At 34.4% G+C, this 26,066-nt stretch overlaps 1 protein-coding gene across 2 annotated transcripts in view; it reads right to left on the minus strand.

Moving 5' to 3' along the window:
• CCSER1 (coiled-coil serine rich protein 1) overlaps positions 1 to 26,066 on the minus strand; it is a 1,128,290-nt gene that overhangs the window by 899,394 nt on the left and 202,830 nt on the right. For both annotated transcript variants that reach the window (XM_004590570.2, XM_058667043.1), the window contains exon 4: positions 15,612 to 15,705. In XM_004590570.2, coding sequence (XP_004590627.2) covers positions 15,612 to 15,705 — 94 coding nt within the window. The remainder of the gene's footprint in view (positions 1 to 15,611; positions 15,706 to 26,066) is intronic.

Here is a 26,066-nt window from a genome sequence, read left to right on the forward strand (position 1 = left end):
AATATGCATTTTGCATAATAGGCAAAAGCTTTCACAATTTTAGTCAACGCATTTGTTTCCTATGGAGTATTCAATAGAAAGGCAGAAGGGAAAGTTACTCTAGAGCACCTATCCATAGCATTGTTTGGACTTAGAACTTGTGGGCATCAGGTGTGCAAAGCCTGTCAGCAGGGCCTGTAACTGAAGAAAGAGCTGGCTAGTACAGGCAAACCACAGGCATGTGTCTCCCAGAAAGTGGGTTCTGGCCCTGGTGGCCATCATGAAAGCTACATTACAGAACAGGGCTGATGAACATTGCATTACAATCATTCAGAGTGTAGTTTGCTCCATTCTACTATAACAAAAATCTCATCACGCCTCCAAGCTCAAAATTAGCACATATAAATATATATTATTGAATATAATTAAAATCAAATTTGAAATGCACTTGGAATTTCAGGTGCACATTTGCGCAAACATTTTTTTTTTTCTCAAGGCCATGGAATGGCGAAAAGATACTCTCACATTTTACAAAAGAAATTTGTTTAAATTGTAATTTTTCTCTCTCAAGATATCTGATGATGTTTAACAAAAAAAATCACTTGTAGCTTTGGACCATAGCTGTGAGAAACCAATAACAATATTTTAAAGGATGTCAAAACAGATCTTTAAGTATTAATTACAGTAACACCTGCCAGTTTTAATGTATTGTCTAATTTATAATCATTATTTTTATTAAAACGTATTCAAAAGATTAATTCAAAGATCACTCTACTATGTTCTAGGAGTCACAGATTTTATTGAGTAAGCAGCTTCACTCATGAATTTTAATTTGCTCATATAGAGAGTTGCATCAGAATGTATCTAAGTTTACCTCATTTTCTAAGATGATTTTTAAGAACAGTCATAATTCTTCAATGTACATTACAGAAATAATTTTCAAAGAAAGATGTGACTGGACTAGGAATTGTACCTGCAATGATTTCCAACAGCACATAAACAGAGAGAAAAAGAGAAAGGTTTGAATACTAGACATATAAAAGTCCCTTTATCATTCATAAATCTGATAGTGGGTAGACAAAAATCTGTCTTCAATAATTATTTTTAAGAATTCCCACTTCAAAAAACTCCACACTTCAAGTAATATTTTTGTTCCTTGCATGTGTATCACTTTCTTATCTTCTACAACTACACCTTAAAATAAGTTTCTAGACATTATCATGGAAAGGATATTAAGAACTTGAAGAAAATTCTGGTATAAATAGAAATGGAATGTTATTTGTAAGACAGGTTCACAGCACTATCAGTTCTGCTCAATGACGCAATGATGGTGTGTGCTGATACAAATGATAATGTGCACATTTTCTCTTTAATCACTCAAATATTCGCGATCAATTTAATTTCAGAAGAAAATCATGAAGTCATTTTGTTTCTGATGATTTAAAAACACATGAAAAACAAAAATGAATCACAAAATGTTCAAATTTTTCACCTCTGCAGGCAACAGGCTGAAGATTGTCTTATCCACACCAAGGCATCAGTCAGATCTAGTAACTTTCTGCCATCCACATAAACTTTGATCTAATTTAGGTTATTCTAAGAGCATACACTGCAGTGCAGGGATTTAGAGCCACCCTTGGGAGAGCCGCATGCCTTGTGTGAGTCCTGGTTTGAATCCTGAGTATTCTTTCCATCCAGCTCCCTGATAAGACTTGAGAAACAGTGAATGATGACCTAAGTGCTTGAATTCTTGGCACCCACAGGAATGGAATTCCTAGATCCTGCTTTCTGCCTGGGCCTGGGCATGAACCAAGTTATGCCAGATTGCTTTCTCTCTGGCTCCCTCTGTCATTCTGCCTTTCAAATAAAATAAATCTCATATTTTAAAAAAGCACACTAAGATTTCTGGGTATAGAAAAAAAAATAATCATCAAAAAAAGTGAGAAATTCTGATTCCACTGTAAGCTTTTAGAAATTTTAAGAAGCCAAGAAATCAGAAAATATAAAGGTCACATTATCAATTTAAGCACTTACAAAATTTTATTGCTCAAGGAACAGAAATTCTAATTGTTTTCAGTGTATACAATTACAACTTAATTTGTTGTTAATTGTGTGAATATTCATTATTATTGTTATCTTTTTGGCCTCAAGCACCATAGAAAATTAAATTTCATATTAGCGATTATCTTTCCTATTGGTGAGCAACTCTAAACACACAGACATTCTGTGCTGTCATAAGGACTCACATTCACTTCCTTAATTATTTGCTCATTTTGATCGTGACAGCTGATGCTACTGGCATTATTCAAGCAATTGTATGGAGAGGTCACCTCATAATTGTAAGAGGCCATGGAATTTTATACTGAGACACATATTTTCTTTCTAATTGTTCCAGAAAAACCATGGAGCCATGTGGAATGAAAGATATCTTTTCTTTTGACTGTATCCTCTAATGAACTTTAGCCATTAACTGCCCTTTTGAGTAGCAGAGTTTATTGCAGTAGGAAATGCTTACAAGAGGAGGTTAGAGGTAAATAGCAAGACTTCATTAAAACTGTTGTCATCTAATATCAAATCAGGGCACAATACATAAACTTTTTAAACTTTTTTTTTATTATTTGAGCCCCCAATACATAAACTTTTTCAAACTACAACTGATTAAATGTTGAAACCCTAACATTTACAAGCTTTCTTTACAGTTTAAACATTTCTCCTGAAGTATAGAAAGGCATAAAAGGCAAAATATCCAGGAGCACTTTTAAATCCCTAAGTACAAATGATTTATTCTGCTTGAAACCATAACAAAAGTAACTGCCATTGTGCTTACTAAATGGAACTATTCATCTTCCTATTTAAGAATCTGGGGGCAGAATTGGCAAAGCAGATGCATCCACCAGTATGTACATTGGCTAGTGTAGATGATGGACAGAACCTGACCTTCCAGTGGCTGGCACACACAAGAGTCAAGTCTGAGGTCACCTCAGGTGAGGTTTCTTGGAGGATCTCCCAGCTACATGCCTGGACTCAAACCCAAGCTGCAGGGCAAATCACAAGATATATGGTACCACCTTGGAGTGCATGTATCAGAACTAAAAATCCTCAGTTGCTGATGTCTGGTCGGCATGACTAGATGCACACAGGGGACATGACAGCCAGCTCATCTAGTCCAGCAGAGAATGCTGAGCGCTTCAAAATGGATGAAAAGCAAAACGGGTCGGACCACTCTCCTGGCCAAGCTTTACAACATGCTCCTGGGTCTGTGTAGACATAAGGTGGACTTGGTCAGGCAACCAGACCTTGGAAAGATGTCCTGAACACTAGTGCAATGAAGCCAATGACATCTCAGTACCATCAAAATCACTCAAGTAACACCCTCAGAACACTCTCCCCCATCGGGGTCTCTAAGGTGTCATCAAATGACCATACCCCATCCTTGGATGATGATGTAGTTTGACAGTAAGGAACAGTCCCTTCCCTTTCCCACTGTGAACACAGGAGGAAAGAAAAATGGAAACATTTGCCCCATTCGCTTTCTTGCATGCCTGGACCCTCCCATCTTAATCAGAGACCTGCGTGGGTATGCATCCCTCTCAACCACCTAAACAATGTTACAAACAATTTAAAAAATCTAAGCAAACAATGAGGTGGTCACAGAAGGTGGTTAAGAACTCGCATTTACTTTTAACATATTGGTTACTCATTACTATGTCAATTAATTCCATAATGATGTAAATTTTTGCTGATGGTATGCTGGAGCTTTGAATTGATAGGGATGATACTCTGCTGGCTCTGTCTTCAGACCAGAGAGGGTATACCTAAGAAGCCGTTGAACTTGACTGGACAATGAGATGCTGGACTCTATGTTTGGTATATGCTTGCAATGGGGGAATCTCAACTGAACTTGAACTGTGGTTATGCAACAAGGTGGAGGAATCCACCATGGTGGGAGGGTTTGGGGAGGGGTGGGGAGAATCCAAGTGCCTATGAAACTGTGTCACATAATACAATGTAATTAATGAATTAAAAATAATAAATAAATTTTAAAAATAATGAAAAAAAATCTAAGCAAAAATGTACAATAAGCCAAAGTATCAAAATAACCAACTGGTCAATTAGTGAACCCGTTAAGCAAGAAATGCAAACACGCATCATTCTAATTTTGATATGCTCATCCTAAATACATGTGTTTGTGTCCAAGTAAAATTTTATGCCTATACTCCATCATTAAAACATAAACAGATTTCTAAGGATGGTAATTGACAAACATTTACAGAAGTACATTACATCTTTTTTTTTTACAGTCTGACAATCTGATTTAATGTAGTCTATGTAAATTTTCATCTTTTAAAAACTTTTTAAATTATTGTTATTATCATTTTATGATACAGTTCCATAGGCCCTGGGATTTCCCTTACCCCCTTTCCAACTCCTCTCCCCAACTCAAATGAGCTCCCTTATTTTATTACTAAAGTATGGTTCTTCATAAACAGTCATATATCCATCATTGTGGGCATGGACAATGGCAGAGAGTCCAGCATCCTATTGTCAAGATATAGATAATGGTTTCATTGGGAGTCCATCTTTGATCTGGGAGTAGAGACACATATTATATTGTATCCTCACATTTAGATATGATAGTCTTCATTATACAGTTACTATATATCCTCTTACATGAAAAGCCACAAAACAAAATCACCAAGAAGAAAAAAGAAATTAATGCCTTGAAGTTAAATAACATGTGACTAAATGACTAGTGTGTTGCTGAAGAAATGAAAAAGAAAATCAAGAACCTTCTTGAAGAAAATGGTGCTACCATACGATCTATGAATCAGTGAAGAATTTAATGAGAAAGTGTTCTTGAAGAAATGTGACTTAAAAAAAAAAAACATTAAAAAAATCCATGAGCTATAGTTTCCGCTGATCTTTGTTGGTGAGATATGTCTCCTGTAGGCAACAAATAGATGGGTTTTGCTTACATCTTTCTAGTCTTTTGCAAGAACTTGGAAAATGAATATAGGGAAATTATGAAAAGCATATAAATGTAGTTTAAAGAGAAAAAAACTGATTTTTGCAATTCGGAATCCTTAGGAATGATACTTCGTAGCAGTCAATAAAGACCTGAAGGCTTCTTTCCATTAAATATTAAAAAATAATTAAAGGTTTTGATAGTTATATTTTCAAAGTGAATAGCTCTCCATCTTAACTGAGTATGCATGTATCTTTTTTGATGATTCAGAGCTCTCCTAATACTTCCTAAAATGCAGAGGAGTAATATAATGAAAATGTAGTAAAGCTTTTATTCCCTGCTAATAAGAATAGAGATGTCCTTTCCAACATTAAAATGACCCCTCACGATTCTTTTTTATGACTTGCTCAATTTTTCTAAATCTCTTTGTCTTTCTCTTGATTTTTTTCTTTTTGCTTATAAGTCCTTAGTTTTCAACAGTCAATACTGTCTTCTTAAAATAACTTTGTTTTTTTTAAAGTGTTACTATTGTTTCCAGTGACCTTGAAAAACATGTAAAGAAATATATTAAAATTGTTTGTAAAAGCAGAAGCAGCAAGGTCTAGAAATACAGGGAGAGCCCGTTGTGTAATGTTAAGATCTGGGTTCAAACAGGCTGATAAGGGGTGTGTGTGTGTGTGTGTGTGTGTGTGTGTCTGTAAACATAAGGTATTGCTTCCTCCACATAGTTGGGCTATATCAACACCTCTAGCAGAATCTTATTGTGATAATCTGATGAGATAACATACTTGAAATATCTTCTAAAGATAAAGCACAATACTAATACACAATAGATCTACCATCACCATTAGCAAAACAAGATTGCCATCTAATGGTCACGAAGCAGATACCCTGACAGCAGCAATGAGAAACAAATTCAGTTTTGTGATAGTTGTACTAACACAGAGACCATTCTGTAAATATATTTAACCACTCCTTCTAGTCACTAAACTGAAATCTGTGTATGGTGAAAACTAACAGACACGACATCGCAGAGGTACGATTTAACCTAATTTCTGCCACTTACTAGAATTCTGTAATTCTAGAAAAACAACAATATTTTTTCTCTCTTTCTCTCTCTGGGATAAAACAGCAATGCATTAGCTCTCCTAAAGAGAATGAAAATGATGATGCAGAACCTCACCATCAGAAAAACCTTTGGGATGTGCTGGGCCACCTGTGGCCTGTAATGCTTTATCCCTCAAGGCTGCAATTTTCGCAAAAGGGAAAGAGATGTTTTAACTTTGTTGAATTAGCATCTTGCCTCAATATCTGTTCTTTAATATTCTCTTATTTTTATGCTACCTTTATGTTTTGAAATCAATGACACAATATTAACTGTGTTTGTGACATTCTATTTTTTTTTTATTTGAGGCATTCTATATTTAATGTGTGTGAGATCTTCAACCAATCGATCAGAAAGATCACTAGAATCTTACTGTTATTGATCTTTGGGTACATCCTTTCAGAATATTGTGTGCTTATTTATTTATCTGAAAGGGGGAATGACAGAGAAGGTGAGACAAAGATATCTTAGATCTGCTAGTTTACTCCCCAAAAGCTGGGCAATCCTAAGAGCTAGGTACTCCATGAGGAAGGTAGGGATTCTAATGCTTCAGTGCATCACACTGTGTCCCCCAGGAGTGTATGGTAGGCCAGATCAGAATCGCAAATGGGACTGCAGCCCGGGCCCTCCAATATGGGATATGGGCAACCCAAGCAGCACTTGGACCATGGTGCCATAACGCCCATGTCTGTATCATTTTTTTAATGTTTTTTAAAAATGTTTATTAGCGTTAGTTCTTTAAAACATATATGCTAAACATAAAATAGAGTATTCTTCTATGCTTTAATTTGTAATTCCTCACAAAAAAACTTATGACATAGATAATATTGTTATCCCCATTTTCAACGAAGGGAAGGTGGGAGTGATTAAATATTTTGCTCAAGTTTACATAATCTAATTGATGGCTGACATTTGTCTAATTCCAGAGTTCACGTTTTTAAACATATTTCGTTCTTCCTAAATTAAGTGGCATATGTTTCTTAACCATATGCAATCAGACTGAAGATGACTTGCACACACTTTCTGACATGGGCATATCAAAGCTTCTAGAAACTGCAGTTGAGCTTTATAATTTTCCCTGTGTGAATGTTGTTACAATTCTTTGTACATTACCGTTCATATTAGCAAAATCACTAGGGTTTCATCTCAGCTCTGCTGTGCTATTATCCATTAAAAATTAATAACAAAAATTACCTCCCTAATTAATAGTCACAGGAGGAATTCCTAACTCACTACAGACTTTTTACGTTGGTTGTTCATCAAACTCAAAATAATTTAGGAACTACCTAATTAATTCCTAATTGATATCACTGGACTATTACTTCTCCATTTGCATCTGGACATATACCAAAAAAAAAAAAAAAATACTGCCTTAGGTGTTTTAGACCTAACATTCAAAATAACTAACAAAAAAAACATAAAAATTTTTCACTAAATCATCCAAATGGCCATTATATTATTTTTACTAAAGAACATTAAAATAGGCAAAATATATTTTCAACTCATTAACTCAGCTGCAAATTGCTAAGAACAAACAATATTACAAACAATCTGTTTTCCCCTTTGAATTTAAATTCTTCAGTTAAGTTTCAAAGTACTTAACATATGAATTATTCTTTCCTAGAAAAATTGCTGTTTTAGATTAGGTTGTGGTATTTTTGGACATAAAAGCAATATTCAGAAACAATGTTTTCATACATTAAAATAATGGTTTAACACAAAGAAATATGATATTTGGCTTCAGAAAGCTAGTGCCTGATTCGTGAATACTTACTACTAGAAAATTATCATTAAATTTTTTAAATGTTAAAACTCAAGTAAGATCCAAATAAGAAAGTGAATGTCCAAACAATCTATAATGATGAAGTATTCAGAAATCAAGGATTATGAAAAATTATTAATGATAGGACAAAGTTTTTTATAACAGATTAAAAGTGTAAAGTATCAAGAGAAATAACCAACTTATCTATTCGAGACACATATGACATACACTGCACTTAATAAAATATGTCACTCATTTAGGCCGGATGATATGTTGAGCTAAATAAAACCATTGTCATTTTCTAAGTGAAAAAAATTGGGCCCAGAAAATCACTTGCTGAAGGCCACTGTGGCTGAGCTGGAACTCAGACTTTGACGTGTTTGCCTCCAGAGTGCCAGTTCTTTTTCCAGATTAACTTGTAGTTAGTCTGCAGCTTTACAATTATAACTTCCTATCATAGTTATTGTTAGCAATAATTTTAAATGACTTTGGAAACGAGTTGGGCTCGTGATAGGCAGTTTTGCTTCTCATGACCATTTAACATTAAGATTTTTTTAAAGCACTTAATTGGAAAGACCAAATAAATTCAAGGCACTAGATGTGCTATTTGGCATATGCATTATGTGTAGTGATTACCATATGCAAATTAAATAATGCATTCCTCATCACCCACACTGTACCTCAGTTCCCAGAGGTATAGTTCATCTTGTAACTAAAAATTTGTACCCTTTGACCTACATCTCTCCATTTTGCACATCAAACCCTGGCAAAAAATTTTTCCACTCTCATAGATTTAGCTATCCAGCTGTTAATCGCTAATGACTATGTACTATTCACACTAGTGGTAACATGTGAGCTAAGATAATAATTGATACTTTAAAGAATATGTTCCAAATGGTCAATATAAAATGTGTTTTGGGATTCCTTCTTCTAACACATTTCGTTAATTATGGTGTTTCACTACCAAAGTGGCCAGAGTGCATATTGCTCCTGAACCTCTGTCATTCCAAGATTATTTCTTTTTTCATTCCAAGATTATTGTGAGTAGCCTAAGTACAAAGATGAACTAGTTTACTGTGAGATGAATAAAAATTAATATACCAATATCAAAATTCAAATTCTCATGTAAAGGATCCATTGTTCATCTTTAAACCAGATTTTTCTATCAATTTGTATAAAAGCCATCTTATTCATTTGCCCAAAGATTATCTTATAAAGAATTTCTTTTATGGGCAAAGCAGTTATTAAAAATTGACTTTTACTAATAAGCCAAATGTGCTTATATGTAACCTCTCCTCAAAAAGTTTTGGAAATTTTGACGTTTTGATCTGTCCTTACCATTTCTGCAGTCAGCAGTAAAACTACAGACTGACTACACTGGAAGGCAGGCCAGCAGAGCAAGGTCCTGCAGCGCCTGGCCGCTGGATGCCAACTCCATTGCCTGCTCACACTGTCTGCTTCAACACTGACTGTTCATGGTTTACAACTGGAAAGATACCTACTCACATGAGTTAAAAAATCGATCTACACAAAATAAATTAAAAAACTATATGCAACAAATTGGTTTTTAAAGATACAAAAATAACTTCTGTCATGCTGACAATTTGACATATATATACATGCAGGAGAAGCTAATATCTACAGAAAACTTGGACTGCTGTCATAATTATGACAGAAGTATCAGATGTCATGCCAGAAATGTCACACAGAACTAGATAACCTCTGACAAAGTATTTCTCAGAAATAACATGCTTATTTTTAACATTTAAAAAAAGTCATGTATTTGTGTAATTGGGGCTTTTGGTTTTGAAGTTTTAGCCAATCAGGATTCTATTTGATCAGCATATGGACCACTCTTGAATGAGGCAGATTTTATCTTTTTCTTAATCAGTTTATTAAATCTCTGAATTTAAACTAAACCATGCTGCTCTGACAAAGTAAGTCGATGTATCCATGGAGTGCATCATAGAAACTGACTTTGAATGTAAACCAGTGTTTTCACAGCTTTGACTTGTTTCTTGGTCGTTCATATTTTAGGAAATGGTATGTTTAATATACAGGAATGGAATTATAAGCAATTAAGGGAGACCTATAAATTGGCTTTGGATTTTAAATATTCTTGCAAACCTTGTGAATAAAAATTACAACTCTCAAAAAAAAAGAGTTTATTTTAGAGGACTAGTCAGAAAATAACATGGCTTGACATTAGATTTTCAAGTTGGCTTTAAGGTATTTGCCTTTTATCTCAACAAAGTGCTTAACAACGTCTCGTATAACTACCTTCCATATCAACATTATTCCAGGTCTATGAGCCACGGTCAAGGAACTGACCTTTATTTTGGATTTGGTAAGATATTTAGAATTGTCCAATCTTCAGCTACACTGATGTGGCACAGAATTGCTTCAATTGAACTCATAGCATGACACCACAAGCTAGACCAAAGAGGGCTGTTGCATTTATTTACGATTTATGAAGACCCAAGTGCAGGAAAGCTTTCGTTATGAGTAACAACAATTCAGGGCCCAGTACAATGGCTCAGTGGCTAAATGTTCACCTTACATGTGCCTTGTTCTCATACGGGCACCAGATCAAGTTCTTGTTGCTCCACTTCCCTTCCAGCTCTCTGCTGGTGGCCTGGGAAATCAGTAGAGCGTGGTCCAAAGCTTTGGGACTCTGAACCAGTGGGACACCCAGAGGAAGCTCCTAACTTCACATTGGCTCAGCTCCCACCCTTGCAGACACTTGGGGAGTGCACTAGTGAATGGCAGATCTTTCTGTCTGTCCTTCTCTCTGTAAATTTGCCTTCCCAATAAAAATCGATCTTTAAAAAATGAATTGAGTGATTGATGATGCATATTTATAATTATTAATTACCTCACATATGATAATGGGACAATCTAAATAAAAATTTTCAACTTACTCTAATAATACCAGTTTATATTTTGTATGCCAACCATGTCCATGACTTCATTTTATCTTTCATGTCTTTATGCTGTTTTACTTGATAAGCCTAAGTATTATTTTACCTAGGTTGCAAACATTTTTGCAAGAGTTTAAACTCACTAGAAAAGTATCTTAAGGGCCCAGCACAAGAGTGTAGTGGCTAAATCCTCACCTTAGACTCATGGATCCCACACGGGTGCTGATTCATATCTCAGCGGCTCTGCTATCCAGCCAGCTCCCTGACCGTGGCCTGGCAAAGAAAGCAGTAGAGGATGCCCCAAACAAAGCCTTGGAATCCTGCCCCAGGTATAGGATTCCTGGAAGAAGCTCCTGGCTCCTGGCTTTGAATTGGCTAGCTCTGGCCATTGCGGCTACTTGGGGACTGAACCAGTAGAGGGAAGATATTTATCTCGGTCTCATCTCTCTGTAAATTTGCCTTTCCACTAAAAATAAATAAATCTTTTTGTTAAAGTTTCTGTAATGTAAAAACTATGTAATAAAGAACATAAATACATTTTTGTATGCTTCCTGTGATAGCATAATTCAAATGCCTCACTGTAAAAACAATTTAAAGTTACTTATGTGAGTCATAGTAAATTTTTAAGTACATTAACCCCTAGAACAATGATGAGGTATTTCCATCAAATATATCTGCTAACATCTCGCATGCTTCAATTTGCGGCAACATCACACTAACATTAGCAAGAAATGAACAGATAAAGAGTGGAAAGGGTCACTAATGTAGTTTGCTTAAAATATAAAAGATAGTACTTGTAAAGCATAAAGTTCAACAGTAACATGATGGAATATATGATTAAATAATGTCTACAAGTGTGAATGTTTTTATGAAAGATCTTAAATCACACACATCACTTTGACTTTTATTTTCTTATTTTCTTATGCTCCTGCTGTTTTTTTTACTTGGACTCAAAGAAGTGCTTCACCTCACACTGCTTATAAACCAAGTAGGACACCTACTAACAATGATGATCAGAATACAAACATCAATAGAAATGTATTGCACATATTATTAACCTTTAGAATGGTTCTTAGCGTATTAAATTACGTGCTGTAATTTTACATATACACTTTTCTTAATGAGTAGGCATTTTCTAATTACAGGTTTTTTAACTCTGGCTGGTAATATACATGTGCGGTCTTTAAAAATTTCTTGGAAATCCACATTATCTTTTAATGCCAATTACCATAAATGTTTTGAAGGGTCCTTGCTGGACTTTAAATGGGAAAACTGATTTTCTATAAATAAATAGAAATAAAATGAACTTCAATTCTTTTTGTTTGCTTGTTTTCAGACCCCTTACAATTACTATGTCAGGTCCAAAGATGTCTATGTTTTATACAAAATGATATCAGTGGACACCAACTGAACTAAACTATGAACTATAAAGAAAAACTATAAGTGCATATTACCATATTGATGAGCCCATCAAAACCTATATATCTTACTCATACGCTGATTTACTAACTATATGTTAAACTGAATAAAAATTTAGTCCAGATATTTTAAAATAAAAATATCTGTAGCATTTTAAAAAGTCACCCTGGCCTTTGTCTTAACCAGAACTATAAAGTATTTTGAATCTAATTTTTTAACAAGCCTGTATAGCCAAAACTTTGTAGGCAGTAACTGAATATCTTTTCCTTAAACATTTTATTGATTTTTTAGTATCATGGTGGTGGAACTTAATGGTGTCATTATTTTAGGTTTCAGACTAAAATTACTTTCCTTTATTAAAACTACCCTTTGTATTATTTTACATATTAATGAGTTTTTACCAATATTAATTATTAATGATCCTTCCTATAATCTGATTTTTAATTACATTGTTTAATAAAGATAGTAAGTTTTATAGAGCCAATTCAACCAGACATTTTGATTTCTCAGCTAATGTACACAAACATGTAATTGCTGCTGTCTAAAACTACTTAATATGGTATTTAAAGTAAAATTATTTTTCAAAAAACATACCATTGAGGGTTTAAAAAAGATCCAGCTTCCAACAAGAGATAGTTCATCTGCCAAAGCTACATTTAGCACCTTCAAACTACCACCATTTCTCTTAAGAACAATATGGTTGAATCAGCTGATTCATATCGTATCCCAGTTTTGGTTTAAACAAGGAGACTCCCATCTTGAAGTAGATGTAGAAGATCTGTGCCATGATTATCTAATTTTGAAAACTAGTTATTTTATGAAAGAAAAACTAAAGTTTAAAAATGTTAACATTTGTGTCCACAAAAATAAAAATCAATATTTTATAGATGTCATAAAAATATTCTTTGTTCTACCTAAGGCTGGTAGCAAACATGGCTGGAACTGCTTTACTATTTGAAGGTTTTTTATTTTCAATTATCGTGTGCTTTCATTATGAAAATATTCAAAAACAAAATACCATAATTTATCTGTCTTTTTAAAAAAGATTTATTTGAAAATCACAATTACAGAGAGAGTGCAAGAAACAGAGGAAGGTAGAGCCTAAAGCCAGGCTCTTCTAACAGGTCCCTGACATAGGTGGCAGTGACCCAAGCACTCCGGCCAACTTACATCGCCTTCTCAGGAGCAATATCAAGGAGCGAGGTCAGAGGTGGAGTAGCTGGCACACAAACTAGTGTTCATATGTGTTACTGGCATCACAAGCATGCAGTTTTATCAGCTACTCCACCACAACTGCTCTATTAACGTAGAAGTCTTTAATTCCATCATGCCTGCTAATCCATAATCTTTTCACTCCATACAGCTATTGCCCAGTTTTGACACTTTTCAACAATATTTCAACTTTGTTTCATCTATTCTCTCAAACTTTTTATTCAAACAAATTCCAGAAACTGCACTCTTTCAAACACATACTAGAAAAAATTCTTTCGCAATATCTACCCAAATTACTATTCTATCATAACTCAAAACACAATGCTGAAAAACTTCCATGCTTCACTCAGCATCAAGTTTTTATAAAGAGTTTATATATTTTTACATAAGCACACTAACAAAAAATTCCTATTCCACTTGCCTCCATTAACCTACAACTACCTTCCATCTCCTTTCATCAAGCCACAAATCTGTTGAAAAAAATAGGATCAATAATCTTGTAAAACCTCCCACATTCTTCATTTCGTTGCCAGCAATCTAACTATAACATTTAATATTCACTTAGCACTTACATCAAAACCTTCTTATTAAAAAAAAATCACACTTTTATCTATTTAAGTAGAGGAGAGAACAAGAGAACTTCAGAAATGGTGATGCGTGTATTTCTCAAATGCACATTAGGTGGAACAAGATGCCTAGTTAGTACACTTTAAGTGACACAATGGAATTAATCACTGCAATATTATTGATCTAAGCTATCACTATCATCACTGTCAAGTTCTCCATAAACAATATATTTTACAATCATGCCTCAGCAGACTTGACTACCTCTCTCATTCATTTTAATGACATTATTATAGCAAGTATGTCTTAGTGACAGACCTTCGATCTATTTCCGATGCCTTATAATACATATTGTATATATGTGTGTGTGTGTGTAACTTTAGACCTTTCCAATATACAGGATAGATACCTCAAAGTAGATCAAGTGGGTCTAAAGTTAAATGAACACATAGTTTTCTAGACATTGACAAATTCATCTTCAAAGAAGTGTGCCTTTTCCCATTCTTAAAATGTAAAGCTCCCCTAAGACTAATTCATATCTTTGGCAAAATTGAAGAAGTAATACAAAAAGAGAAAAAAATCATTTGTTACAGAAAATCTCAAATATAAAAATAATGCCCTGAAAACTCCTTATCCTAACTTGATATTCAATTGAAAATATTTTAAAAGTAATTTCTTTTTAATGTAAGTTTAAAAAAGAATATGAAAAGATATAAGCAGTGTTACTGTCTTTTCAAAATTGTCATTATATTGTCTATGATAGAAAGATACTCTAATGTACATAAATTAATCATGATATAAAACTAACTAATATTATTTCTAATTCCATTGTTAAAAACACAAATACTAAAAATTAGGAACAGGCTGACTTTCCCAAATTTATACTGTAGGATCCAAAAGTTCAGGTTCCTGTTTGGCATTATTTTATCTTAGTTTAAGAATAACCATGCTAATGGCATTATTATAGATAATAAAATGCTTATCTTTATATCTTATTATCATAGATAACGAAATGCATAACTTTGCTGTTAAATATCGAATTTTGAGTGAACATATAATTTCTATAACTTCAGAACTTGGAAACACGGGTTTTCATGCTTTAATATAAATTCAAACTCTTAAAAATACAGTAATATAATTTCTTTATAAATTCAACACAAGTTTATTTGTATCCTATCATTACTATTTGTATGTACTTGTTTATCTACATGTTTGTGGTCACCTCTGGTAATAATTAACTTTGAAGTCAAATATAGTACGGTACCAGAAACCTATGCTTTTTATTGAAGTGGCTGAGATTTGGAACAGCAAATCTAGATCCACATAAATTCCATTTGGTCGTATAACATAAATGAAATTTTGGCTTAAAATCTACGTATTCCTCAGAAAATGAAATATCAGGTTACTGTTAAGTATTAGATTACTTTCTGCATCAAAAGGATTCTTGTTTTATTCTTGTAACTATATTCAACTAAATTTATATTTCCACAACAGCTGTTAAAATTATTTAAGCCACCAAAATCATGAACCCATGGTAACTAGCACGCCCCCTGCACAAAAACTATAAAATCTTTAGGCTCAAATTTCTAAGCGTGATGTAAATAACACTGACTAACTATATCAATAAAAGATAATTGTCCAGAACAAAGTTCGTAAGATACTTCATATTCTGTTGGCACTTACCTGAAGGATGAAGATTTTGTTCCTCTAAAAGTTCTAAATCTAGCATTAGATCATCTTCGTCTAGTTCACAAGACCCCAAATTATTCAAAACATCCTAAAAGAAAAGCAAAACCAGTAACAGTTAAGAGTCCAAAATGCTGAAACAGGAAATATCTACATGCAGAAGCTTTGAAGCATAAATAACTCACAGGTTAAATGTATTCTCATTTCACAAATTATTTTTACTTTTATGACTTTTGAAATCAGCAGTCCAAGAAAAATCCCAAGAATCAGTCTAAAGAATCAAATTATGAATTTCCTGCTTTTAAAAATAATGCATACTTAAATGGAGGCATATAACATATAAAATATATTAGAATACACATAGGAAACTGCTTTTTTTCCAGAAAAACTTCCTAATGATCTTGATAAAGCTAAGAATTAACTAGTTAAAATATAAAACAGGAAATAAGTATTTTTCAAATACAAAGCAGTCTATAAATGTAAACAGACAAGTTTGCTTCTTGTCTGTTTATATCTAAGATCCAAGTAACATTCTTCTGAAATACGTAAAGAATTGTCCCCAGAACAACTCTGCATACAGCAATACTATGAAATTGTAATTTAGGACCACCTGGAAGAAGGCACCCAGTTATAATTGCCCAATCATTTGCATTATGTTAGGAGGAATGAACAATTAGAACAAAAATTAATTACTGATCTTCACTGCATCACATGCATCATTTCATTTGTTTAAAAAAGAGGGCAAATCATAAAATAAACTAGAAGAGTACTCAGTATTAAAGATTTGTTTCTATTTTTATTTGAAAAGTGAAGTTACAGAAAGAAGGAGAGACAGAGAGAAATAGCTTCCATCTGCTGGTTCATGCTCCAATGGCCATAACAGCCAGAGATGAGCTGCTCTGAAATCAGGGACTTTGAACTTCCTACAGGTCCCCACTTGGGTGCAGATGCCCAAGGACTACGAGTCATCCTCTGTTGCTTTCACATGCCCTATGCAGCGAGCCGGATTGAAACTGGAGCAGCCAGGACTTGAACTGGTGACAAAATGTGATACCAGAGACACACGTGGAAGCCCAACCTAATACATCATGGCACCAAAAGTATTCATTTTTATAAGTTTTGTGGACTTATTTCAAGGAAGAATAAAAGTCCTCATGTATACACGCACATATACACTCATGTATATGTATATATAGTTAGTTAGATAGATGGATAGATACACACACAAACATGTGGTGGATATATTAAAGGAAGTAACAGGTGACCAGTGTTGTGGTGCAGTGGGATGAGCTGTTTCCAGAAAGCCAGCATCCCCGACTCCTACGCATATCCCAACTATTTTGCCTCCTTTCTAATTTCCTGCTTGTATGTCTGGAAGGCAGTTGAAAACAATCAAAGTGGGAGAACAGCATGGATTTCTGCTTCGTGGCTTCAGCCTGGCCCAATTTCCTGCTATATCCATTTGGAGAGTAAACCAACAGATAATAATTTCTCTCTCTATTTCTCCCTCCCTCCCTCCTTTTTCCTTCCCTCCACCCACACTTCTTTCTCTGCCATGTGTTTTTCCTCTTTCATTTCATATAAACAAATAAGTAAATCTGTAAGACAAAAATAATGTAAACATTTCAGAGTACGTTCTTCAATCAATTTGAATGTTACAGTACAGTAATTTCTGTCTAAAGACCCAACTTTTACTAAAGGCTAATGGTACTATTAAATTGATTCTGAATACTTTAGTTCTTGACATTAAAAGTTAGAACATTGTTTTCTTAAACACCCACTTTAATAAATAAAATCAAACATTATTAAACTTTAGATGCTATAACCAGAACAGAGTAGTTTGAAAGGCGGTAAATACTCCCATGTTTAACAAGTTTTTTTTCCCAGGGAAAGCAAATAATAATTTAAACTACAAATAAAAACAATTGTGTATTGGCTAACCTGTTCCTTACTGTCTCAGGGATATAGCACTTAGACAAAATTCGTTGTCTATATACTAAAACATGTACTAAAAATGTAAAACAGTTAAAACAACAGAAGAAACAAAATCTGTGTATGTGTTGAAGGTGGAAAAAGAAAGGGTTAGCAGGGACAATTTGATTCATATACTATCATCAGTGTTTCTTGTACTTGACCCAAGTGATAGTCTTAATCTGGTAGTCCTTTAATCATACAAACAAAAACTACATCTTATAGTTAAAGTGCAGTACTTTATTCAGCTTGTGCACACATGCTTATTCACTGGTATAGTAGGCCAGGCCTCTGCCTGAGATACTGGCATCTCACATGGGCCCTGGGTCACATCCCAGCTGCTCCACTTTCCATCCAACTCCCTGATTGTGCTGCTCCAAAATTCAAATAAAATCTTAACATTCAACACCTTTAGAGTATGTGTTTAGAAACTAGGCATTTTAAAAGGAATTAATGTCAAATGATGTCATATGAGTGGGCTCTAATACAATGTATTAAATTTTGGGAAAAAATTACAGAAAAAAAAAATTAGTCAACACAAGCAGAGAGAGACCACATGAACAGAAAAGCTGTTCCCTTGAGAAGCTAAAGAGAATGTCATTAGGAGAAATCAAATCTGCCTACACTTTCACCCTATAGAACTGGGGGCAGGGCAGGAATGAGGGAAACTGTTATTTTAACCACCCAGTCTATGACGTTTTATTGTGGTAGCTCTAGCTAACCAACACAGCCAACAATATTTATAAAGCAGTGAAAGATATAAAGAAGGCATGTCTGTCAGCTGAAACTTTATCTTGGAATGTCAAACAAGGGCATGTAACACATTGTAAATTTCTATCAAATGGATTTCATATCATTCCTTCCTTTTATTTGGAATCACAATTTTTATCCACCTAGCTACAGAGTAAGCTATCAGACTCTTACATAAGCCAAACTCCCTTTTTGATTGATGCTTCAAGATGGGCATTCATGGGCCTGCACTGTGCAGTAGTAAACTGGGCTTCTGCTTGTGATGCCAGCATCCCATATGGGCTCTGGCTCAAGTCTCAGCTGTTCCACTTCCCATCCAGTTTCCTTTTTGTGTCCTGGGAGAACAGCAAAGAATGGATCAAATATTTGGGCACCCTGAACCCATATGGGAAACCCAGAGGAAGCTTCTGGCTTCTGGCTTTGGATCATCTCAGCTTTATCCATCCCATTCATTTAAGGAGTAAACCATCTCAGCTCTACCCATTGCACTCAATTGAGGAGTAAATTGACATCGGAAGGTCTCTTTCTGTCTCTGTTCCCTTTTCTCTCTGTATCTCTCCATTTCAAATAAAAGCACAATGTATTTTTAGTTTTTTAAAAAGAAGATAATCCTAAATTTGACTAGAGCCCCTCTTGTTATAAATCAGAAAAGTCTCCGGTGATGATATCTGCAGGACATAGAACTCTACTAACACAGGGGCAATACACTTCATAGTGTGGCTAAAACCAGTGTAAGCGTATCTGAAACACTATGCCCGAGAGCAAGAGTTATGCATGATCTGTTTAGAATTGATTTGCCCATCCTTTTGAATTGACAGTTAATACATCAATCTGCATTTTTAAAATGAAACTTCCAAAGATTTGATTTCTTTAACCGGGAAATAGTTAAAAACCATGACATTGCTCTCCAACAACTCCTATAAGAAAGTATCACCAATAAAGTAAGAAAATTAGATTTAGAAAACTCGCTACATTGTTCTTATTTTATTCTCATTTTGCAGGTGACTCTTGACACTGGACTAGCAGGGTCCTATTTATCACAGGCCTAGATGAATTGCTTCTTAAATCTACTCATCCTAAATTGCTTTGCTATGATATCTTGCTTACAAAGCAATTTTCTTGTTAGTGCAGCAGCAAGTCTTTGAAGCTGGTGAAACCTCATAATAAGAGGAGAGTAGAGGTGGCAATATGCTATGTTATAGCAAAAAAATCAATAAGAATTTATAAACTTAAAAGGAATTATCTTTTCCTTATCTTTCTCTAAAAGAGATCAACAGCAACAAAATTACTTTTACCCACAGACAACACTCAGGGGAAACACTAATATCTACATACTTGACGCTTAATATCAAGTAACGCCAAGAACTAGGATTCTTCAGTAATTAGAGAAAGGGGTGGGGATAGAAGCAGAAAGAGGAAAAGAACAAAAGAAAAACAGGAAGAGAAGAAATAAAAGGGTGGAAAGAAACCAAGCAGGTGGGAGGTGAGGGAGGTATACAGAGAGCTGCTCCAATTTTTTTCTTCATCTAAAGAAAAAACAGCAAAATTTACTTTGAAAGACTAGCTAAGAAAAGCAAAGCAAGGTAGGAAACATAAGAGCTTATTGCATGAAGGCAGCATCACTCAGATTCTAAAACCAGAAAAGGACACAACAAAGAAATCAATCTATTTATTCATCAATACAACTGACATATAAATATGAAAAAATTGCACAAAATAGTGATCAGTCTAATCCAGTTAATCTTGAAAATCAATCCCTATGATCAAACAATGTTTATCTCTGTGATGTAAGGATAATTCTACATATACAAAACAATAAATCAAAACATCACATAAAAAATGGATTAAAATCAAACCATCATTTATATAGATGAAGAAAAAAGATTACATAAAATTCAACACTTATATATAGTTAAAAAAAAACCAAAAACCTAAACAAGGTATGTGCAGACAGTTTGTACCTTAAATTTACATAAGTTACATATGAAAACTCACAGCAAACATTGTAATGAGTGGAGGGAAAGATACAAGCATTTCCTCTAAGACATAAAACTTGACAAGTCTGTCCAAATTCATCAATGTGGTATACAACCACTAAGGAATATTGTCCCACTGTAAAGAAGAATGAAATCTTACCATGTTTTGCAAAATGAATGGAATTTAAGGGCTTCATGTTAGATGAAATAAGCCAGAAATAAATATCAAAGATTGCATATCCTCTCTCACATGTATATGTAGAAAACAAAATTCATCTGAACTTAGAGCAGTGCTTTAGGAAGAATAGAAGAGGTGGATGGGTGGATGACAGGTACCAAACACCATCAATAGTAATAGGTTGTAGCTTTCCATAGCACAATGGGATGCCTATAGATCACAATAATGCCTGATATACTATATAATGAACTAGAAGGGAGGATAGGAGAGACTTAAATAATGGAGGAAGATGGAGATATGGAGACACTGGTTTGCCTGATTTGATCAATTTAATGTATGGAAATATTGTATTACACTCCACAAAAATGTGTGTGTAGCATCCATCAAAATAAGATGCAAAGTATTGGAAAGTATTTTAATGAATATCTAAAATACTCTATTAATGCACTCTATCTTCTTATTACAGTACAGATTATAGTAACAGTCTCATTAAACATAAAGGAGATTCTAACATATCACTACCTGAAAAAATACTGCTTTGAGAAACAAAAAAATTCAGGGGTCAGAGTTGTGTCATAGCAAGTTAAGCCACCATCATTGACAATGACATCGCAAATCCCAGTGCCAGTAGAGTCCTAGCTATTCTGCTTCTGATATTCTCATCTGATAATACATCTGGGATGGCAGCAGAGGGGGAAGGCAGCAGAGGATGGTTCAAGTACTTTGGCCATGGCCACCCATGTGAGAGCATCGGATGGAGTTCTTGGCTCCTGATGCTGCCTGGAGCAACCCTAGCAGTTGCCGTAATAGGGGGAGGGGAAGAGCAGATCACAGATCTCTGTTTCTCTGCCCTTTAAACAGTTTTTTCTTTAAAAAATTAATAATTCCAACAAGAAATCTTTAAATTCCTTACATGACTATTAACACTGCCTTTATAAGGGCATTACTAACTGCATTTCTACACTGTTAAATTTTAAGTCTTTAATTCAAAAACTACCCAAGGATGTTTCAAATAATCAGAAGCTAAGATTTGACATACTGGTCTGGTCTTTAAAATTTGTTTATGTAGTATTTACTCCAGTATTGAAATAATTATTCATCATTTTTTTGTTTAAAAACTCTCTTACTATGTAGTATATGCTTAAACATAAGACTGTTGTACCACATTAAGATGAGTATATTTGCTTAGGGATAAATATCAGTATTGTATTTTGCATTACAGAGGTCCAGAAATACATAGTTGTGATTCTGACTTTGTGTGCTACTTCCTAGATTTCCTTGAGCTTTTATAATCTCTCTAGTGTTGTGTTACTGCAATATGCAAAAACAATACTTCTAATAGCTAAAAATGTCTGATTTACATTATAATGTGATAATAATATATCTTTTAATTGCCCAGAAATAAGATTTTCCTGTATCAAAATATTCTGACAGAGAACAGTAGTTTCCTTTCCACATCATAAATTTGAATCTATCAGATTTTTAATGAAAATATACAATTCAGGAAAACTACCCATTATAAAACAGGAATGTTTAAGAATTCTTATTTCTTAACTCAGCTGTCTTAGGATTACTCAAGTGTGAATTTCCCCCTTAAAGTTGTCATTGTGGCTTCAGTTAAAATAACTATATCTCCTCAACATCAGCATATAAGATTATGAAAATATTATGAATCTGCCATGACTTTATTATTCTATTATAGGACAAGCTGAATTTTTTTCAGAGAATCTAGTAAGTTTGTTAAAAATTACCATAAAGTGAACCATAAAGTAAATCACTACCTTTTTGATAAAGACTGTATATAACTAAAGGCATTTTAGTTATAGAAGGCTTTGTAAGTAAAATTCAGGTTTTATTCTAGGTTTATATTGTAACAGAATTCTGTGAGATGCTAACTGTAAATTACTTTTTATAAAACATTATAAAATACGAATCAAATGTATCAAAATTATACTGTGTCAGTCTTGTGTCAAATAATACAGCATACAAAAAGAAATTCAAACTATTGGGATTTATAATCTTGTTTTCTAGCCTGACCCAGCCATAAAACCAATTCTGTGAATAGTAGCAAATCATAAAATCCTTGATGCTCTTCCATGAAACAAAATACTAGAGTGGGTATTCACTGCAATCCATCCAAGTTTACAACATTAAAATCTATAGAAGAACTAAGAGCTTCTTTCCCAGGATGATATACAAGCCAGAGTTAGCCAAACGGCAAAGTCTGAGAGCACAGTTCCCAAAATTGCCCTCATTTCTGACATGAGCAGCAAGTTTAGAGGGTTTATAAAACCAACTAAGGCACAATAATTCACTGGAAAGACTCATAGAACTCACAGAAACAGCTATTATTGTCATGGTTATGGCTTGTGGCAGGAAAGGGTATGCGTCAAAATCAGCCAAAGGGAGAGATGTATAGGGTAGAGTCTGTGAGGATCCCTATGAAAAGCTTCATTGCACAGAGAGATGCATTACCCTTCTGGCCTTGATGCTAGTTAGTTCTAGGAGAAGAGGCTCACTGAAAAAACAGTGTTCTGAGTTCTGATCTGGGCTTCCTTACACAGGCAGGATTGTTGATTGATTGATCGATGCCCTATGTGGCAGATTTCTATCTCCAAGTGATTTTGTATTGTATATCACAAAGTCTTCAATCCAAATCCTCATGTTGGTCTTTCTGACTTGGCAAGTCCTCATGTGGACAATCTCAAGAATTTCCAATTTTGCCCCAAAGTTTAGTGTTTCCAGGCTCCATTTTTAAAGAAAACACTCCTATCAGATGGGACACAGCTTTTTCTCCCAAGACCAAGGGCAAAAGATAGACATCTTTTTGGTTAAGGCCAAATTATACACTCCAGATACACCACTTTTCTATAGATTCCATGCAGCAGCTTATAACCTATTTTACCCTCAAAATATTTAATCCCAAGTATATAAAATGTGCAGCATTCTGTATTTTGTCAGATTGTAGAACCATGATTATAAATAAGAAGTGTTGAGTTTAAAATACAAGAAAAGCACAAAACAAGGTTTGTTTTAAACAGTGACAATACAAAATACCAAGTAAGGTAAGATTAGTAAAATAACAAAAATGTTTCATAGATTATAAAGACTAAGTAGAGGGACCAAACTTTTGGTGTATCATTGTAATCCACCACTTGCAATGGCAGCGTACTATCTCACCACTGGTTCAAGTTTCAGGTCCTCAAATTCCAATCTAGCTCCTAGTAATGCATCTGAAAAAGCATTAGAAGATGTCCCTGTGCCCAATGTAGATCTGTCTGCAGTAGAGGACTCCTGTCTGACCCAGTCAGTAGGTGGCCATTACAGTGAAGATGCTCTCTCTTTATGAAAGTGTGTCTATAACTCTCTCTTTAAAATGAACATACAAATAAAAAATTTTAGAAAAAAGGTCCATATATTTATTTTCCCCATATTTTTTCTGTAAATCCAATAATAGAATTGTAATTCTGGTAATGAATGTTAAGTTACCCCTTTACTCAATATTTACCAAATGCCAAGACAGTACAATGAATACAAAAGAAAAATCTCCTAAATATTAAGCAAATATCTAATTAATTAAGATAATTATAGCTATTCACAAATGGATGCCGATTTTTATTGTAAGGATTAATGTAATACTGGTTTGAAGAGTGATATGCTGCTTTACATTAGAAAGCCATAGAAGTTCTTAAGATGCATTTAGAAAGTCAGGAATATTAAGAGGCAACTTTATTTCAATCAGAAAAAAAAGAAAGAAAGGAACCTTTCCTAACAATGAGTATAACAATAAAGCCTGTTAAGCAGACCTAAGACTGATCTGTTAGTGGACAGAGGTAAAGAGTGATCACAATCCAGAAGGAAACCAGAAAAGACGGACAGGTGGATGAAGAACAGGCAGGCTGTTGGTCCCTATGACGATCCTACTTTGCCAAGAGTACCTACCTTTGCAGTCTTTTGGGGAGGAAACAAGTGAATGGAAGATGTCTTTCTCTCTCTCTGTAACTCTACATCCCAAATAAGTTTTAATTTAAAAAAATTTTAACGTTTACAAATATTTACATCAGGTTTTAGCATGCAAAATAAGACTTTAAGAACTTGTAAGTGAACAGGGGACTTTATAATTAACCGAAATCACATTAAGTACTCAAAACTCATGGATACAAACCAACCAATTGAACTTCATTACTATTTAAATTAATGGAATTTGAAGGATGATTGAAGGAACATAAATATTGAAGTTCACAGAAAAATAACTTCAGAGAAACATATCAATTAAACAAATTGAATTTGTAAATGAAATTATAGCTGCTTAGAAATACAGTGTTGCTATAAATTTTATTTCCCTCTGGCAACTCATTTTCCTTTCATTTTCATGATTATAAATTAAGGTTTATTTATATGACCATTAGTCTCAATCACATTTATTAAATGCATTTCCTCCTCATTCCTAATTTCCCTTTACAATAACAAGATCATTAATTTGTGAAATAAAGCAGGCAGTATTAACACCACATAATTCCGAATATTTTATGGGATGATAATATCAGGAAGCAGGGGCCAGTACTGTGGGACAGTAGATTACACTGCTGCCTGTCATACCAGTATCACATAAGGGTACTGCTACAAGTCCTGAGAGCTCTGCTTCCAATCCAGCTCCCTGCTAATGTGCCTCTGAGGCAGCAGAAGACGGCCAAAATATGCAGTCTGCAGCTGCCTATGTGGGAAATCTAAATAAATAAACCTTAAAAATAAAAAGAAAATATTGAGAGACAAAATAAAAATAGTAGTGTCATCTAAATTCACTTGCATTCTATGAATATATACATTTATACATAATGTAAAATAAACACATGAAACCATCCAATATTTTATGAAGCTGTAGTTTTGTTTTCCCATAAAACATACTATTAATTCTAAATAATTTATACCTTACTAATTTCTTTAATAGATTTGAGGATGGCCTTTATATTTTAGAATGAATAATCCAAAGTAATTCAGGACACTACAAAAGAGCCCTTCCTGGCTGTTCCCCCACATCTTAATTACCCTATTCTGTAACTACCACAAGGGTACAAGGTAAGGAGTTGGGTGAACCAGCACTTGTTTGAGAAAGGGTTACTCCAGCCAACCGAGCAATCTGTCTCAGAGCAGACGCATGCAGTATCTTTGCTGTTCTCCTCCTGCGGCATTTGTTGTAAACTCCGACACTAACTGGCCAACACTCCTGGGCAACATCAGTGTCCAACTCTATTCTGACTAGTGTGACCACCACATTTTAAGCTTACTTCTGTGTTAGTACTCAGCACTGCATTGTGATAATCAGTTCCTGTGTATCTGCCAAAAACAGGATCTCAATTGGGGTGTCCTGCTTGAAGACAGGGACCCTCAAACCTCAATCATCACCTGCTGTACCCCAAGTTACACATAAGCAGGAAACTGGAACAGAGAGCAAAGATAGGACTGCAACTCAGGGACTCAAAATTGAGATGTGGGCACTGGCTTAACCATTATGCTAAACATCTACCACAACAATCCTGTTTTAAATGCATATATTTTTAAAAATCCAAGGACATAATG

The sequence above is a fragment of the Ochotona princeps genome, chromosome 7, assembly GCF_030435755.1.
Source record: "Ochotona princeps isolate mOchPri1 chromosome 7, mOchPri1.hap1, whole genome shotgun sequence".
In the NCBI taxonomy this organism is placed as follows: Eukaryota; Metazoa; Chordata; class Mammalia; order Lagomorpha; family Ochotonidae; genus Ochotona; species Ochotona princeps.